Source organism: Notolepis coatsorum (assembly GCF_963971535.1).
Source record: "Notolepis coatsorum genome assembly, chromosome: 4".
NCBI lineage: Eukaryota > Metazoa > Chordata > Actinopteri > Aulopiformes > Paralepididae > Notolepis > Notolepis coatsorum.
In genome coordinates, this window is record NC_140168.1 from 171,142,677 (window position 1) to 171,162,941 (window position 20,265).

General features: G+C 45.5%; 1 protein-coding gene across 1 annotated transcript in view; it reads left to right on the forward strand.

Moving 5' to 3' along the window:
- The window catches only part of LOC311226746 (partitioning defective 3 homolog), a gene marked incomplete at its 3' end in the record, with an annotated part of 616,272 nt that overhangs the window by 523,517 nt on the left and 72,490 nt on the right, over positions 1 to 20,265 (forward strand). Inside the window, 1 exon segment of the mRNA XM_084312156.1 lies at positions 14,879 to 15,065. Coding sequence (XP_084168282.1) covers positions 14,879 to 15,065 — 187 coding nt within the window.

Below are 20,265 nucleotides of genomic sequence, written 5' to 3' on the forward strand. Positions count from 1 at the left end.
TAACGTCTGTGATAATTGCCTTTTCCTATGAAGGCGAGACCCTGCTCTGAAAAGAAAGCGATAGCATATTGTTGTTCCGTCGTGTTACACGTATCCTGAGTATATTACAGCCTTTGGGGGATGATCATTTAAATTTATTAGTTGAAATCTCGAGGGGGGGTTTATTTTCTCTACTTTCTTAGTCCCCCCCCCCCCTAACGAATAGACTAACGCCGGTCTAGCGAGGTCACAGATGCGTTGGCTTGCTGCACAGCAGACTACAGAGTTGATTGTACCCTGCTGTTTCAAACTGTGACATTGATGAGATTCTCGCTGTAGTGCACTGGTCTGCTAAGGGAAATGGGATTAGCTGTGTGTCTGTGTGTGTGTGCACATATCTGTGTGTGTGTGTGTGTGTGCACATCTCTGTGTGTGTGTGTGGTCTGAGAGAGAGATAGAGAGAGAGAGAGAGAGAGAGAGAGAGAGAGAGAGAGAGAGAGAGAGAGAGAGAGAGAGAGAGAGAGAGAGAGAGAGAGAGAGAGAGAGACCCATGCCATGCTAAAGGACTCTCACAGGCTCCCAAATTCACTAAAAGTAACAAACATACACAGTGGGGGAGGGGGGGGGGCTTTGGATCAGGAGAATGACACACACACACGCTGACATAATTACTTCAACACCCTTCCTCTTTCTCTCGTACACACACTAACCCCCCAACTATTCCCCTTGTCCATTCAGCTCCATTGAGGCCAGGCGGGGTCAGGGGTCAGCCTCCCCCCGCATTAAGGCCACGCTGGCTCGGAGCGGCAGTAGCGGTAGCCAGCAGCTAGCACACTGATCCCCACTGTGTTGAGATTAGGAGAAACAAACACAGCCGAGACCCGGGCTCCTCTAAGGCCCAGAAATGCATCTAAGGACAAACAAACGTCACCCCCCGGGCTCCATAAACACAAGGCTTCTTCTTGTATGAAGCATTGAGACCTCCCCCCCCCTCCCAACCAAAAAACGGATTAAAGAAAAGACATGTGCCGCATATTAATGTGAGTTGTTAGATCCCTGTGTTTGTGGGGCAGAGAGAAGGGTGTGGCGGGTTATCTGGACGTGTGGTGGTGCAGCTTGAATTAAGCATGGTGTTTTGACATAAGGGACGCATTGTTGCCGCCACTGGCAAACTCTGTCTTTTTCTATAAGCTGATTAGGAAAGGAGAGGTTTCATTCCCGCTTTAAAAAAATTATCACTTTTAATCAGTTAGGAGAGTTTGAACAAAACAAGCTGGTGCCTAACGGCTCAGTCTGTGCAGAGGGCTGAATGAGAATTGGCTATGGTTTGTGTTGATTTACAAGATTCTTTAAGGGGTGGCGTTGTAATTATTTATGACCCTGATACTATATTAAAACCTTGTAACTATTACTTTTGACATTTACTTGAATTGAACATTCCCATGCCCTTGGTATTCTGAGTAAGTACCCTGACCACCCAGTCAAAACACAATGGTTTCATTTCAAACATCAATCTGAGATGGAGTTTTCTTTCCCCTGAAAAACAAGATGTTTTGGGAGATACAAGGTTATTATCCAACAGCAACGATATCAACATTATATACAATAAATGTTTAGACCTCAACCGTGTTCCTCACCTGGGTGCGTCTATACTTCCCACAAGCCAGTTGTCCTTCCGCATTCGCCTTTTGCGCTCTGATTGGCCACTGACCTACGCTAGTTTTGCCCCCACGCCGGTATGAGCGTAGAAATAATGCGTGGAGAGCGGCGGAGAGCGAGCCTTGCACACACGCACTTTGAAATGGGTATCACAGTAGTACGCCCTACTGTAGAACATGACATATTAGCATGACATCTGATTTATTAATGCCAATACTAAAGATTCGGGACAAACGCAATTGGCACAAGTGTAAATCATGGATTAGTCACTCAGTTTTAACATCCGCCGACTTTGTCAGCTGGCTGTGGAGCCTATGGTCACATTTTGAAATCGCTACGCTGCCTTTGGACACGACAGTGGCGCGTCAGACAGCTTCGGAGGTGAGCGCATTGGTGATCCACTCAACAGGTAGCGATTTCAAAATGAGATTCGATTCAAATGTATTGTCATTATACAGCACAATACATACATATACATACACACCATCCAACCAGAGTGGATAAATTAATTAAACGTAAAAAAAAAAGAAATTGAACTAAGAGTGATTTGAACTTCAAGTTCAAGTTTCAAGTTTCTTTAATAGTTGTCATACAGAAGTACAGAATACTTTTATACAAAATGCTTCTTACTGTTACGCTCCAGAGACTGTGCAAGACAAGATAAGTATGAATAAAATAACATAGTATAGCATGTAAATTAGAAGTAAAAAAAATGAGGTCACAGTGTTCAGTATAGACATATGTACAATGTTCGATGCAGAATAGACGTAACTGAGTTACCATATAATATACAATACTATGCACTATGCAGTGTACTAATATACAATACTATATAGTGCAAGGCAGAAATGGGATGATGTGCAATTTAGGTACAATTTACAGTAGGTGTACGAGTTGTAGTGCAAATCATTTATCAATAAATATAAATATAAAGTGTGTTTGTGTGATCTAAAGTGTGGAGAGTGGGTGCTGCAGTGTTTTGTTTGTTTAAGTGAGTGTGTGCGTGTGGGTGTGTGTGCTGTGTGCATTTGATGGTTGTTGCATAGTGTTTATTGTTCATTTAGCAGCCTGATGGCCTGGGGATAGAAGCTTCTTCTGAGTCTTTCTGTGCTCGCCTTAAGACTCCGGTATCGCTTGCCTGACCGCAGCAGTTCAAAGAGGCAGTTGTTCGGGTGGCTCGAGTCCTTAATAATTATCTTAGCTTTCCCCTTGCACCGCTTGTTGTAAATGTTCTGGAGGGTGGGAAGCCCCCCTCCAATTGTGCGTTCGGCTGAACGTGTCACTCTTTGTAGTCTGCTACGGTCTTGTGCAGTGCTATTCCCAAACCAGGAGGTGATGTTGCCAGTCAGGATGCTCTCTATTGTACATGAGTAGAAGTTCCTAAGGATCTTCTGACTGACTTGGAACTTCATTAGGCACCTGAGGAAGTAGAGGCGTTGTCGTGCCTTCTTCACAACACTGTCAATGTGTGTGGTCCATGTCAAGTCCTCGGATATGTGGGCTCTGAGGTACTTGAAACTGTTCACTCTCTCAACCGGTGCCCCGTCGATGCTGAGGGGGCTGTAGTCCTTGACCCCCGACCTCCTGAAGTCCACAATCATCTCTTTTGTTTTGCTGACGTTCAGGGAGAGGCAGTTCTCCTGACACCACTGTGACAGATTCTCTACCTCTTCCAGGTAGGCCCTCTCGTCGTTGGCAGAGATCAGGCCCACCACTACTGTGTCATCAGCAAATTTGATGATTGTGTTGTTGTTCCGCTGTGCCACGCAGTCATGTGTGTACAGGGAGTAGAGGAGGGGGCTCAGAACACAGCCCTGGGGGGCCCCTATGTTGAGCGTGATGGATGAGGAGGTGCAGTTGCCTGCTCTTACCACCTGGGGTCTGCCCGTCAGGAAGTCCAAGACCCACTGGCAGAGGTCATAGTTCAAGCCCAGGTCCCTGAGCTTGGCTATGAGTTTGGAGGGGACTATGGTATTGAATACTGAGCTGTAGTCGATGAACAGCATTCTCACATAGTTCCCCTGCCTCTTGTCCAGGTGTGATGCTGCTGTGTGCAGCACATGGGCTATGGCGTCCTCCGTGGACCTGTTGGGGCGATATGCAAATTGCAGGGGGTCCAGGTTGATGGGGAGGGAGGAACAGATGTAGCCCTTCACTAGCTTCTCAAAGCACTTCATGGCTATGGAGGTGAGGGCTACAGGGCGGTAGTCGTTGAGGCAAGCAGGCGTAGATTTTTTGGGTACAGGGATGATGGTGGACTTCTTCAGACAGGTGGGGATGACAGCCTGTTCCAAGGACAGGTTGAAGATGTCAGTGAATACCGGGGCCAGTTGGTCGGCACCGACTTTTAGGACGCGGCCGGGGATGCCGTCCGGTCCTGCTGCCTTCCTGATATTCACTTTTTTTTTTTTTACTTAAATTTTTATTAACATTTATAGACTGACAACACTTACACAAAAATGGATCCCATAACACAATATGAAAGAATGCAGTGAACATAAATGGTTACATGAATAGCATTGTTGGTTATATGTTTCCACTACAGTTGTTTTTCCAGGCACTTAATACAAAGATTGATTGTTTACCGCCCTTGAACAGGTATAGACAAATTTAATACCTACTCAAAAGGATTAGATACTGACTAAGGCAAATATGTATGGTATGGGTCCAGTGACCCTCCTTGAATTTCTTTCTTCTCTTATCCTTCGCCCTTTCTATTTCTTCTATACTAAATTTCTCTTTGCCTTTTGATTCACCCATTTACAAACCACATCTTCCTTGATTATTAATACAACATTGTTAAACAGACATAAATAACAGTAAAAAAAATGAAATACAATTGTAATACCCAAAAAAATGAAAAATAAAATCAGAAAATACTAACTAAGTCAAAAGTGTGTGACATGGGTTCAGAGACCCTCCTTGAACCTCTTTCCTCCTTTACCCTTCGCCCTCTTGTGATGCATTTGGTTCTTCCTCTGTGATGTCGTTTTCGTTCCCCTTGTAATCCTCCCACTTTCCCCATCTTTCTCCAAATTTATCTTCCTGTAACCTCAGCATGTGTGTTATCCTCTCCATATCCTGTATCTCCTCCACTATTCCTACCCATTGTGCTATTGTCGGTGGGTCTTCTTTGTACCACAGTCTTGTTATTGCTTTTCTGGCCGCTATCAACATTATCTTTATTAAATATTTGTCCCCCCCTTGTATTCCCTCGTGTGTCAGGTCTCCTAAGTAAAGCACCAGTCCTTTTTGTGGTAACCCGTATCCTAATATTCTGATCATTGCCTCCCCTATCTCCTCCCAATACCCCTTCAGCTTCTGACATCCCCAGAATATGTGCGTGTGATTTGCCCCCTCCTTCCCACACATCCTCCAGCATGCTCTTTGTGTTGGTGCATATTTTCCCTTCAGCTCTGGGGTTATAAAGAATCTGATTATGTTATTCCATCCAAACTCTTTCCATATCCTCGATCCTGTTGTTGAATGTTGCACCTCACATATGTTCCCCCATTCCTTCCCTGTTATTCCTATCTCTAATTCTCTCTCCCATTTCTCCCTTATATAATCGGTTGTGTGTCCCTTGCTGGTCATTATAGCCCGGTACAGTGCTGATATTACCCTTCCTTTCCCTCCTTTGTATGCCCTTACTATCATCCTAATTATTCCATTATGTTCTTCTTCCTTGTCCCCTCTTATTTCTTTATTATAGTAATCTCTAATCTGTAGATATCTGAAGTGGTCCTTGTTTTCTAGTCCAAATTTCTCCTTAAATTTTTGTAGTGTTTGCATTTCCCCCTTCTCTATCATTTTGCATATCGCTGTTGCATATTTTGCATATCACCTTCTGAATCCATGGTCCAGCCTCCCTGGTTTGAATCTCTTGTCATGTGCTATTCATCTCAGAACCCCTGACTGCTTCTCTAATTTGTGTGTTTTTACTACTCTGTTCCATATGGGCAAGGTGCATTTGGTGATAGGATCTAACAGTCCCTCTTTTTCTTTGAACAGTTCCCTATATCCCACCAGAGCTTGTACCTTGTATCCCTCCCCTTCTTTTTCAATGTCTTTCCATCTTGCCTCATATTTGTCGTTACACCAGCACGTCACTGCTCTCAGTTGCGCTGCATAATAATAATCTTGTAGGCTGGGTACTGCCATCCCTCCCTCTTCCTTTGGTAGTTGTAGTGTTTTATATCTGACCCTTGGTCTTCTCCCCGCCCATATGAACCTCGATATCAGTCTGTCCCACTCCCTGAATTGATTCTGTGGTATTTGTATTGGTAGTGACTGGAACAGGTACAGTAACCTTGATATTATGGTCATTTTAATGACCTCTATTCTTGAATTGAAGTCCAAGGGCATTACTGTCCATCTCTCTAAGTCTCTCTTGATGTTCTGATTTATCTGTGTATAGTTCGCCTCAAACAGTTTCCCCACCCCTCTCGTGATGTTCACGCCTAAGTATTTAATCTTGTCCGTGTTGTCCCATCTTATCCCGTACTGTTCCCTAATTTCCGTCGTTGGGGTATAGTTCCATGCTAAGGTCTGTGTCTTTGTCATGTTTAGTTTGTATCCTGAGTAGTGGCCATATTCCTTCAGTAGATCCATCAGTGCCGGGAAGCTCTTGTCTGGTTGTCTCATGTATACTATCACGTCGTCCGCAAATAGGCCTAGTTTATATTCCGTTCCCTTTATCCTTACTCCATTGATGTCCTCGGTCTGTCTGATCAGTTGCGCCAGTGGTTCTATGAAAACGGCGAAGAGCGTTGGTGAGAGACAACATCCCTGTCTGGTAGCCCTCTCTAATCTGATTCTATCCGTCAGGCTGCCATTCACCTTAACCCTCGCTGTCGGTTCTTGATATAGCGCCTTGATCATCTTCATCGCCCTCCCGTTCAGTCCGAACCTCATCAATGTTTTATATAAAAATGTCCAGCTCACACTGTTGAATGCTTTTTCTGCATCTAGGCTAATCAGTACCGCGCTACCACCTTGTTTTGTATCTCCTCTACTATGTGTAATGTCTTTCTCACGTTGTCCTGTGTCTGTCTCCCTTTAATAAATCCAGTTTGATCTTCATCTATAATGTCTGGCATAAACGTCTCAAATCTCTTTGATATTATCAATGTATACATCTTGTAATCCACGTTGAGTGTATGGACACAGGTCTGAAACTACTACATAATTCTCTATCCTTCCCTTCCTTCGGTATCGTGGTGATTATGGCTTCCTTCCACGAGGGGGGCATTTTGCCCTCTTCCATCGTGTGTCTGAACGCCGCCCCTAACATGGGTGCTAATTCCGTTCTAAATGTCTTGTAGAATTCCGATGGGAATCCGTCGCTCCCCGGAAATTTGTTGTTTTTAGCTCTACTAATTGCCTCTTCCAGTTCTCGTTCCGTAATTATTTTATTTAATTCTTCATTCTGTTCTTTCCCTATCGATGGTAACTCTAGCTTCTCCAGATATGCTTCTATTTCCTCTTCTCCCGCTGCTTTTGGCTGTGTGTATAGTCTCTCATAGTATTCTCTAAATGTCCTCTCTATTTCAGCTGGGTCTCTCAATATTTCATTAGTCTTTGTATCCCTTATTGTGTGTATCGTGTTCAACTTCTGTTGCGTCCTAATTCTCCTAGCCAACAGTCTGGTCGCTTTTGGTCCCCCTTCATAGTACGTTTGTTTCATGAACCTCGCTTTCTTTTCTATTTCCGTCAATAATTCCCTATTTATCCTGGCCTTTACTTCTTTGATTTCTCCAAGCGTTTCCTGTTCTTTTGATATCTGGTGTCTCCCCTCTAGCTTCTTCAGCTTCCCTATCAGATTGTGATATATCTCCGTTCTGGCCTTCTTCAGCATTGCTGTCTTCTCCATCAATTTCCCCCTTATCACCACCTTCAGTGTGTCCCATAGAATGTTCGGATCTACCGCCCCCGTCATTTTCTTCATTATACCTGGCTATCTCCTCCTTGATCTGACTCACCACCCCCTTGTTATTTAATATGCCTACATTTAGTCTCCAGATCGTGTTCCTCCGTCTCCCTTCTAGATCTACTGTCAGATATATGGCACTGTGATCCGATATGTCCGCTACTCCTATTCTGCTCTCCCGTACCATGTAACTGTCCCCCGTCGTCATCAAAAAGTTGTCTATTCTCGCATATGTCACGTGCGGGTGTGAGTAATGTGTGTATTCCCTGTCCATGGCGTGCATCCCCCTCCAAACATCTATAATTCCCATTTCCGTCATCTGAATATTCATATATCTACTGATTTGTGTCCGTCCTTTTCCAGTACTCGTGGTGTATAGGTCGTGATTCAGTACTACATTAAAATCTCCCGCGCATATCAATATCCTTTCTAGTTCCATCACTATCGTATCAAAAATGGTCTCATATAAATCCCTCTCACTCTCTGGGGGTGCATAAACATTCACTAACGTAACCATTTGGCCCTCCATTTTCCCCTTCACCAGAACAAATCTTCCCTCCTTGTCTCTTACTTCCTTGATCAATTCAAATTTGACTGTTTTTGATTAACATGATTACTCCTCTCCTCAGGTTCCGTTTAAAGGAACTATAGTATGCATTTTCATATCCAAATCTCTTCAGTTGCTCATGATCCTGTGCTACCAAATGTGTCTCCTGCAAAAAAATCACTTCCATCTCACTTTTTTTACACTTCAACATCACTTTGCCCCTCTTTATCGTATTATTCATTCCATTAACGTTTAACGACATCATTTTTATACCTTTAACCTTTGTCATCTTTCTTCTTCTTTCGTCTATCAGTCCCCCCCATGTCACAGTCATTCCCCCCTCCGGTTGTAGCCTCCGCTCTCTTCACCGAATACATATAATGATTAACATAAATAAAAAACATAAACTTTACATAAAGTGCTCCCAAGGCGTTCGGGGGGTCCCTGTGTCCCCCCCTGTCCCCTGCTGGTGGGTGAGGCCGGGTAATTGCTCTCCTAGCGAGAGGCCCCCTCCTGACGGCTTGGGGGTTTGAAACCCTTACCCCCAACCGCTCGTCATATTTGTCCAGCCTTCTTACTCAAAGACCCCCATTTCCTAGGTCCCTCTCAGTGTGGCTCATATGTTCCCATGTCCCTCCTTCCTCCCAAACACGTGTGTGGTGTCTTCTGTGTACCCATTTTACTTTCTTTTCCTCCCCTCTATTTTCTATGTGATGTCCATTTATCCCCTTAATCCCTTCCAACTGTGTTACTCACAGCGTGTGTCTATGTATTTGTTTCAATATGTTCTGTGTTCCGTCTATTTTACCTAATTATATTTCCATTTATTTCCTCCATCAGCATGTGTATTATGTGTCCATGTATACGTTATGTTCGTTCCTATATCCTGCCTCTACCTGGGAATGTGTGTTTATGTATATGTTATTTCAGTTTCTATATTTTGTCTCTATTTGGATAGTTTTTTCACTCTCTTGTGCGTGTACTCATCTGTTCGTCTCCTCCAGCCTCCTCTCCCCTCCTTCTCCGTCTCTGGCCTCCTCATCTGTCTCCGCCTTCGGTCTGTCACGTCTCACCTCGGCCTTCTCCTCTCTCCTCCCTCCTCTCCCGGGTGTCGATCTCCTACTCTGGTCCATCTGCGTGCTTTCTCCAATCTCTGCTGCAGGCTCAGCTTCAAGTTTCAAGTTCAAGTTTCTTTAATAGTTGTCATACAGAAGTACAGAATACTTTTGTACAAAATGCTTCTTACTGTTGCGCTCCAGAGACTGTGCAAGACAAGATACGTATGAAATAAAAACATAGTAAAATTAGAAGTAAAAAAAAGAGGTCACAGTGTTCAGTTTAGACATATGTACAATGTTCGATGCAGAATAGACGTAGTTACCATACAATATACAATACTGTGCAGTGTACTAATATACAATACTATATAGTGCAAGGCAGAAATGGAGAAATGGGACGAGGTGCAATTTAGGTACAATTCACAGTAGGTGTACGAGTTGTAGTGCAAATCCTTTATCAATAAATATAAAGTGTAAGTGTGTTTGTGTGATCTAAAGTGTGGAGAGTGGGTGCTGCAGTGTGTTGTTTGTTTGAGTGAGTGTGTGCGTGTGGGTGTGTGTGCTGTGTGCATTTGATGGTTGTTGCATAGTGATTATTGTTCGTTTAGCGATTATTGTTCGTTTAGAAGCCTGATGGCCTGGGGATAGAAGCTTCTTCTGAGTCTTTCTGTGCTCGCCTTAAGACTCCGGTATCGCTTGCCTGACCGCAGCAGTTCAAAGAGGCAGTTGTTCGGGTGGCTCGAGTCCTTAATAATTCTCTTAGCCTTCCCCTTGCACCGCTTGTTGTAAATGTTCTGGAGGGTGGGAAGCCCCCCCCCCTCTTTGTAGTCTGCTACGGTCTTGTGCAGTGCTATTCCCAAACCAGGAGGAGATGTTGCCGGTCAGGATGCTCTCTATTGTACATGAGTAGAAGTTCCTAAGGATCTTCTGACTGACTTGGAACTTCGTTAGGCGCCTGAGGAAGTAGAGGCGTTGTCGTGCCTTCTTCACAACACTGTCAATGTGTGTGGTCCATGTCAAGTCCTCGGATATGTGGGCTCCGAGGTACTTGAAACTGTTCACTCTCTCAACCGGTGCCCCGTCGATGCTGAGGGGGCTGTAGTCCTTGACCCCCGACCTCCTGAAGTCCACAATCATCTCTTTTGTTTTGCTGACGTTCAGGGAGAGGCAGTTCTCCTGACACCACTGTGACAGGCTTCTGGCCCTCCTGTCCCCTTCCTTCTCCGTCCTCCGCCATCTGCATCCCCCGTCGCCTCATCTCCTCCGCCGCCTCCCGCGCCGTCGCGTACGTCACCGTCCCTTCCTTCCAGTGAATCCTTAGCGAGGTCATGGGTGATTGGAATTTCATTCCGTTTTCTTTCAGAATTCTCTTCAGTCCCGCGTAAGACCTGCGTGTTATTGCTACCGCTGTCGAGTAATCGTGATCAAACGACAGTCTTTTCCCCTCGATTTCTATCTTCTTGGTCCACGCGGTTCTGAGTATCAATTCCTTAATCTCAAATCTCAGAAAGTTAATAATCACCGCCCTCGGAGGTCTGTCCGGTTTCGGTCTCGGAGCCAACGCCCTGTGGGCCCTCTGTATCTCCATTTTTTCCAGTCCCGTCTCCTCCAGTTGTTCCTTGATAAGCTTTTCCACATATTGGGTCACCGATTCCCCTTTGACTCCTTCTTTCAATCCCCATATTCTGATGTTATTTCTCCGTGACCTCCCCTCCATGTCCGATAGCTTTGTCTCCATCTGTTCTTGTTGTTGAATCGCACACGTTAATACATTGTGTATCTCTGTGTTCCATTCCTCCGCTTGCGCCGTTCTTGTCTGTAACTCGGTTACGTTTCTGTCCTGTTCCGCCATCTTCTCATCCACCCTTTTGAGTTCTGTATTCAGTTCACCTCTGAAGTCCTCCTGTTCCTTCCTCAATTCCTCCCGTAACTTCCCAATATCGTTCCTTATCGTGTCCGTGTTCAGTTTTATTGTCGCTGTTATGGTCTCCAATATCCCGGCCTGCATGACCACGGCCCATCCTGGCATTCCCGTGCTTGTCCCAGCCGATCCTCCTCCTTCCTCCGCCTGACCCTTCTCGGTCTCGTTTCGGGGGCTCTGTTCCATCAAACTCTCCTCTTCCCGTGAGTCCTCCATTTCTCTCTCCTTCACAATTGTTTTTTCCTCCTTCCTTCTCGTTTGCATTTTCATTTTTAATCACTTTTCGGGTCCTTTTTTATCCGTTTTTTCACTCTTTTGACCAGGAGCTCCACCGCATGCGTGTTACCCTTCCGCTCTCATACCGGAAGCCCCTGATATTCACTTTTTTAAAGATCCGTCTCACCTCATGCTCTGTTACCCTGAACACTGAGTCTCCATCAGCAGACCCCCCCCCCCCGATTGCCGTGGTTTGTAGGCTGGTGTTGTTATTCACAGCATCAAACCTCGCATAGAAGGAATTGAGATCATTTGCTAAGGAGATGTCACTGTTCAGTTTGAGGGAGGTGCCTTTGTAATCTGTCATTGTTCTGAAGCCCTGCCACATACCTCTAGACTCAGCCTGTTCAAACTGAAGTTCAACTTTATCCCTGTAACGCCGTTTTGCCTCTATTACTGCTCTCCTGACGTTGTATCTTGCCATCTTGTGTTCTTCCATGTTGCCTGTCACCAGCCCTGTGTTGTAGGCTGATGTGCGCACTTTCAGAGCCTCACGGACGGATTTATCTACCCAGGGCTTTTGATTTGGGTATATTCTAATTGTGGTAGAGGGGATTGTTTCTTCTACCAGAGTACAGACAAAGTCAAGCACCGTTTCAGTGTATTCGTTAATATTGGCTGTGTTATCACGGAATACACTCCAGTCTGTGCATTCAAGCGCAGCTTGGAGTGTCTCCTCTGACGTCACGGTCCAACGCTTAACCTCTCGCAAGACCACCGGCGTTCGCTTGAGACTTTGTTTATACTTTGGCAAAAGAAAAATGGCGGCGTGATCGGACTTACCGAATGTGACCATAGGCTCCACAGCCAGCTGACAAACTAGTTGAGCTAAGTCGGCGGATGTTAAAACTGAGTGACTAATCCATGATTTACACTTGTGCCAATTGCGTTTGTCCTGAATCTTTAGTATTGGCATTAATAAATCAGATGTCATGCTAATATGTCATGTTCTACAGTAGGGCGTACTACTGTGATACCCATTCAAAGTGCGTGTGTGCGAGGCTCGCTCTCCGCCGCTCTCCACGCATTATTTCTATGCTCATACCAGCGTGGGGGCAAAACTAGCGTAGGTCAGTGGCCAATCAGAGCGCAAAAGGCGAACGCGGAAGGACAACTGGCTTGTGGGAAGTATAGACGCCACCTGGGTTGGTCCACTAGGGGAAGCCGGCCAGGCCAAAGAGAGGGTAGAAAATTAAAATTAAAACAGCAGACATTAGGTGCTAGTGGTCTCAAATGCAATGCTACAGTGTGGATATAGGTTTCTTCTTATACTAGAGATCTGATCGTAATTCTGTAAACAAATTTAAAGTTATGAAAATGCTATGTCAGGATAGGCGGCTGGGTGGCGCAGTGGACATTGCGCTTGTCACCAATGCAAGAGACACCGGGTTCGACTCCGGCTGTCGGCGTTGCCTCCGGCTTGGGCCGGCCGTCATACTAACTCAATTGGCAGAGTTAGCGGGTGGAAGTCGATGGGTGGTAATCTGGACGTTGTGGACAGCGACTCCTACAGGTCGGTTGGGGACGCCTGCACAGCAGAGACAGGAAATAGCGGGGGTAGTGTGAGCCTCCAACACGTTACACCTCGCCGAATGAGAGTCCGCGCTGGCAGGTGAAAATATGTGACAGGCTGCCTCCACATGTATCGGAGGGGGCATGTGATGCAAGGCTTCTATCCTCCCTACAACCGACCAGTGGGGGGCATATGCGAGCAACGTTCAAGACAGGAGAGGGGAGAATTGGCACGGCTAAATTGGGATGGGAGAAAAAATAGAAAGAGGAGAAAAAAGTGATACGTGGCTGTGTTTGCAGGCCTAAAGCTATATTGTATATTATAGCTATGGATCTAATAATATAGTCGATTGTCATTGAGTTTCTTCCGGTCAAGATGCAAAAAACTGATAATTTTCCCATCCATACATTCCCGTTTTATACCGTCGTGAATATGAGTTTCAGGGCGGTCTGGTGTAATTTCCAAAATGCTGGGTAATGGCCGGCAACATGTATTCTAGTAAAAGCGTTATCGTTTCTTCCCTGGACTAGCTACTGTTCTCAAATCAAATTTAGATTATCGGTATTATGTTTCATCATGGATGCATGAAAGGGGGGGGCGCCCCTCCGTGCTTTGATCGCTACCAACGGAACACGCCACACACACACACCACACACACACACACCACACACACACACGCCCCGATCGCATGAAGGAATGTTTGGATCAACGCAATATTGATACCATATACTGTAGCCCTTACCTTGACCAGGATCTGTCCCGAAAAGAATATTCCAATTATCTGATTGGCATTCCAAGTACTGATGTCGACCGTGTTGCCAACGTAATCCAGCAATGAACACGAACCGGGGGGGCCCGACCCCCCTTCGATGCATGCGTTATAAGCGTTTGGCTTGCCCGAGTAGTTAGACTCCGCCCGCAGGCCGTAGATCGGCCCAGACACCAAGCCACATCATTTCAAATGGAGTGCAATAGCGGCCGCAAGGCGGCAGGCGGCAGTATCGGACTGTTGCGATCTCAGACACATTGCCACACAGTACCACAGCATACCTGGATGATTTCTGAATGGAAATAGTGAATAAAAGAAATAACGATCCAATAACAAGTATACTCGTTGTGGGCGTTATTCGATTGGCGGGCTATAACGAGTATACTCGTTGTTGGCAGCCATTGAGTTAATATCTGTTCCATTGAATACAGTGTCATGTAGAAACTATTGTAATTCCTACACTGTTCACCTGATTCAGATGTGAATACCCTTGAATTAAAGCTGAAAGTCGCCACTTAAAGCACATCTTGATTGTTTCATCTCAAGTCCATTGTGGTGGTGTACAAAGCCAAAATTATGAAAATTGTGTCAATGTCCAAATATGTAACTATCCACCTGACTTTAAAAAAATTAACAGGACAGGCGGCTGGGTGGTGCAGCGGGAAAGGCGCTCGCCACTAATGCAGGATATACTGGTATCGAGCCCAGCTCTCGCCGTTGCTACCGGCTTGGCCGGCCGTCATACTAACACAATTGGCAGTGTTAGATGGTGGGAAAGCCGGTGGGTGGGGATGGGGATTGGACGTTGTGGACAGCGACTCCTACAGGTCGGTTGGGTGACGCCGGTACGGCGGAAACAGGATGTATCGGGGGCAGCGTGAGCCTCCCACACGTTACTCCTCGCCACTGAGAGTTCGAGCTGCTGCGGTGAAAAGATGCGACAGGCTGCCTCCTCGTGTACCGGAGGGGACACGTGATGCAAGGCTTCTATCCTCACTACAGCCGACCAGTGGGAGGCATAGTCTAGCAACGTTCAAGACAGGGTAGGGGATAATTGGAATTACGAAATTGGGATGGGAGAAAAATAGAAAAATAAGGAGAAAAAGTGGATCAAAAAAATTATAAAAAAACGAACAGGACTTGGATACAGAAGAGGCATTGTGACTTCTGGTGAAAAAAGGAGAATGCATAATTTTAAAATGTTTTCATGGTTTTCCCTCGATCCAGGCAGCTACCAGCTCTCCCCGACCGTCAACATGCCCCAGGATGACACCGTCATCATCGAGGATGATAGGCCGCCCCTGCTCCCGCCCCACCTCTCTGACCAATCGTCTTCCAGCTCCCATGATGACGTGGGCTTCACTGCTGAGATCACGCCGCCCTGGGCCAAAGAGATACCCAGTCAAATTGAGAGGTCTGTCTGTCTGTCTGTCTGTCTGTCTGTCTGTCTGTCTGTCTGTCTGTCTGTCTGTCTGTCTGTCTGTCTGTCTGTCTGTCTGTCTGTCTGTCTGTCTGTATGTCTGTCTGTCTGTCTGTCTGTCTGTCTGTCTGTCTGTCTGTCTGTCTGTCTGTCTGTCTGTCTGTCTGTCTGTCTGTCTGTCTGTCTGTCTGTCTGTCTGTCTGTCTGTCTGTCTGTCTGTCTGTCTGTCTGTCTGTCTGTCTGTCTGTCTGTCTGTCTGTCTGTCTGTCTGTCTGTCTGTCTGTCTGTCTGTCTGTCTGTCTGTCTGTCTGTCTGTCTGTCTGTCTGTCTGTCTGTCTGTCTGTCTGTCTGTCTGTCTGTCTGTCTGTCTGTCTGTCTGTCTGTCTGTCTGTCTGTCTGTCTGTCTGTCTGTCTGTCTGTCTGTCTGTCTGTCTGTCTGTCTGTCTGTCTGTCTGTCTGTCTGTCTGTCTGTCTGTCTGTCTGTCTGTCTGTCTGTCTGTCTGTCTGTCTGTCTGTCTGTCTGTCTGTCTGTCTGTCTGTCTGTCTGTCTGTCTGTCTGTCTGTCTGTCTGTCTGTCTGTCTGTCTGTCTGTCTGTCTGTCTGTCTGTCTGTCTGTCTGTCTGTGTCTCCCTCTCTCTATCTCTCTCTCACTCTATCTGTATCTCCGTCTGTCTGTCTGTCTGTCTGTCTGTCTGTATGTCTATGTCTGTCCGTCCGTCCGTCTCATTGATCTTAAAACCATTTGCCATGATGTAATTGTGTGCTTTCTGAGTAATGAATGTGAGGCGGCAGACTCCCTCAGGCGTATGTGGGAGAAACTCATTTTACTGTAGAGCAAAGAAATTAGATTCTTGTCATCTCTGGGCCATTCTCCCCTTTTCCCCACAAAAGCAATATTGAAGATAGTTCACCCCAGTCCTTCTTGTGGCTCTTTGTACAATCTATAAACATGTTAAAATGCATCTGAAAATCATTATACAAAATTCACCCTTCACCACAGTGGTGGAAAGTAACTAAGTACTTTTACTGTACTTAAGTACAATTTCGAGCTACTTGTACTTTACGTGAGTATTTTCATTTTAGGGAACTTTATACTTTTACTCCACAACATTTCAAAGGCAATATTGTACTTTTTACTCCACAACATTTCCAAGGAAATACTGTACTTTTTACTCCACTACATTTATCTGAACCCATCAGTTACTAGTTACTTTAAAGATAAAGATTTTGCATAGAAAACAATGGCAAGAATGTATGAAGATTATATACAGTCCTTTCACATTTGAAGCCTGTCGACTTCAAGAAGACATAATCAGAGCAGCATAACTGAACCACATACCACTTTAACATAACCTTTCATCAGGGCAGCATAACTGGACCACATACCACTTTAACATTACTTTTAGAGGTCAATGGATCATGGTATGTCCATAATATTTTGGTCACTACGATAATCAATGGCAATCCAGTTGACTCGAACACCTCTATAAAAAAAAACATCTCACCATCCACGCTGACCTCCATAAACAGCACATCTCCTCCTACCGTGATGCACTTCAAGCTGCCAAATCTGCCCACTACTCCACCATCATCAACAGCAGCAACCGAAACCACCGGACCCTCTTCTCCACTGTCAAGAAACTCCTACAACACCCTGACAATAACTCACTATCCTGCCCTGACCTCTGCAACTCGTTTCTCCTCTCCTTCAATAACAAAATATCCCAAATCAACAGCTCACTGACCGCCCGCATCGCCAACTCCCCCACCCTCGCCCCCCCACTATCATTTTTCCCCCACCTGACTCCATCCCTCCCACCCCCTTCACTGCCTTCGCCCCAGTTGACTCCTCCTTCATCACGGACCTCATGACCACCTCCAAGGCCACTACCTGCTCCCTTGACCCCCTCCCCACTACTCTCACCAAGGCCTGCCTCCCTGCTCTCATCCCCCACCTCACCGCCCTTTTCAACCAGTCACTATCCCTAGGCCACGTCCCCTCCCTCTATAAACTCGCCGCTGTCACCCCTGTCCTCAAAAAACCACACTCTCGACCCATCCAACCTCTCCAACTACCGCCCCATCTCCAATCTCCCTTTCTTTTCTAAAACACTTGAACGCATTGCTGCCTCCCAACTCCACTCCCATCTCCTGTCCAACACAGTTTTTGTTTTTGATCTATTGTGATGTTTCTTCTTTACTTGTACAATAAGACTTGTACATCCCATGGGGGCTATTCCATGTGATCTTGGGCTTTACAATTACATTTGATTTGATTTGTGACGTGCAAGCCTCCCACTCAGCCAGGGCTGAAGAGGCGCATCAAGCATGCCTAAGTGGTTGAGGAGAACTACCAACAACTCAAACCCAGACGTAACGCTGTGGCGTTTCAGACCTGTCACCAGCACAGATACTAACTGTTTGAATGTCGTTGCCTTTTGAAATTCCAGCTATGCGTTTGACTAATTCCTTCAGAGATTTGGTCTATTTTTTTTATCTTCAGGTGAGATTTGGTCTATTTTCTCTTCGTGTGAGATTTGGTCTATTATTTTCTATGCACATGTGTGCATGTGCCAATATGAGTGTGTCCCTGTGATTGTGAACTGGCACTCGGTGGGCAACCCTGCTTCTCTGGCCACTTGACCTGATGTGAAGGACCCCCACTCAGACCCACTGCTGATTGCACCATGCTAGAGGCCCTGTCTGGAGGTCGTGTGTGTGTGTGAGAGAGAGACACACAGAGAGAGACAGACAGAGAGAGAGATAGTCTGTGTGTATCTGTATATGGAATACGATAAGATAATATATTAATTTATTGACCCCTTTGGGGAAATTGGGGCATCATGGCAACATGGGGGAGGGGAGGTACAGGTACATGGTAATAGTATAAGAAAAGTAAAGATTTTACGCATGTGTTACTATATGTCGTGCGTGTGCATGCTTGTGTGCGCCTGTTGGCGCATCTGTGTGTGTGTGTGTGTGTGTGTGTGTGTGTGTGTGTGTGTGTGTGTGTGTGTGTGTGTGTGTGTGTGTGTGTGTGTGTGTGTGTGTGTGTGTGTGTGTGTGTGTGTGTGTGTGTGTGTGTGTGTGTGTGTGTGTGTGTGTGTGTGTGTGTGTGTGTGTGTGTGTGTGTGTGTGTGTGTGTGTGTGTGTGTGTGTGTGTGCGTGCGTGCGTGCGTGCGTGTGCGTGCGTGCGTTGGACAGTGATGGACACAGGAGTCATGCTACAGTAATCACTGTGTCTGTCTCTGAAGTACGTCGTCAGAGTGACAGTGGGTTGATCTTTTTTCCGGAGGACACCCTGATGACTCTCCCAGAGATCTCATCCCTCACCCTCCTCCCCTTCGCTTGTCTCCCTCTGTTTTTCTTTTGATTTGCCCTCCTTATTTCCCCTTCTGCTCATTTCAGTCCCATTTGTCCCTCCCTTGATTGCTCTTATATCGTGTTTCGGTTATCTCTCTCTCTCTCTCTATCTCTATCTCTCTCTCTATCTCTCTATCTCTCTCTCTCTCTCTCTCTCTCTCTCTCTCTCTCTCTCTCTCTCTCTCTCTCTCTCTATCTCTCTCTCTATCTCTCCATCTCTCTCTTTATCTTGCTCTATCTATCTCTCTCTCTCTCTATCTCTCTCTCTCTTTCTCTCTATCTCGCTCGCTCTCTATCTCTCCCCTTATATCCCTCTCTGTCTTTCTCTGTCTCTCTGTCTCTCTCTCTCTCTCTCTCTCTCTCTCTCTCTCTCTCTCTCTGTCTTTCTCTGTCTACAGTATATATCTATCTCTCTGTCTCTCTCTGCCTCTCTGTCTCTATAACGGAACGTAGACCAATCTCAGTCACTCTTATTGTCTGGGACCAAATTCGGCCACGCCCCATTCCCAGTAAAAAGTGGGAATATCTAGAATGTGTTTTGGGCGACGGTGTTTACGGAAGTGCGGGGGTAGCCTCTCAAGTTGACGATACACAACTTTCTGTTGTCAGTAGATGGCAGCATTGGTTTAAAATTTTAATGTGAAAATGTTGAAAACTACATCATGAATACAATTCCCAAGACCTTTAGCACAGGTCACAGGTCACTGGGACGTGTCTATTCTTTGACGCGATCTGAACAGTGTTAAATTATTAATGGGACCAGAGTACAGTGATCGAGAATGGTCACCCAATTATCTTAACAAAAGTGCATCATTGGCATTATGTTTGTTGTCTAAACGGGAACATAATGGTACAATTTAAGATTTGAATGTTATCCGCATATAAAGGACAAATAAAACATTGTTAATGTGTAAGAAACCGCAATGAAAATGGTGCAGGGTAAGTTATATTCGCTATTGTTATGAAAATGTGATAGAATCCTATAAAAATGTGGACGCATTTGGTCACTGTGACGTTATATCTCTATCTGCCTCTCCACTCGTCCATTTAATTATTTTCTCCTCTCAGTTTCACTTATTTGACCCTCTTACTCTCTTCTCTCTATATCTCTCTTTTTCTCTCTCTCTATCTCTCTCATCTCTTTATCCCCTATCTCTCTCTTTCTCTATCTATCTCTCTCTCTCTCTCTCATATCTCTCTCTATTCTCTCTCTCTCTCTCTCTCTCTCTCTCTCTCTCTCTCTCTCTCTCTCTCTCTCTCTCTCTCTCTCTATATATATGTGTATGCATGTATCTCCCTCTCAGAGATTCAGAGATACAGAGACACTCAGTAGGATAAGGAGAAGGAGTGCTCCGGGAGTTTTGAATGGAGACATTTGTAACACTAACAAAGAGTAAATAATTAAATGTGATGTTGTTTTATGTTGAGTAATTATAATAAACTGCATTTTGAGGTGAAACGTGAGTTTTGAAGGTGTTTTAAAATCAATAATGATTTCTGCAGTGAAGGGTTGCCATGATAACTAAGGGCTTTGTGGCAGAAACCATTGGACGGCACATGTGTAGAAGGGGTCAGGTCTTGTTAGTCTTATTAGTTGATCTCATCAAGATGGAGGTGGATAACTCCTTCAATAAATGAATCACAGGGAAAATAATCAATAATATATTTGGTGTCAATTACATCTATTTGATTGTAATTGATTTCCAAGCGTTTGAAGTAGTAGCCCCTAGGCTCTGGAATGAGCTCCCCCAGGTCTGGAGAGCCTCCCCCTCTGTGGCCCCCAGGCTCTGGAATGAGCTCCCCCAGGTCTGGAGAGCCTCCCCCTCTGTGG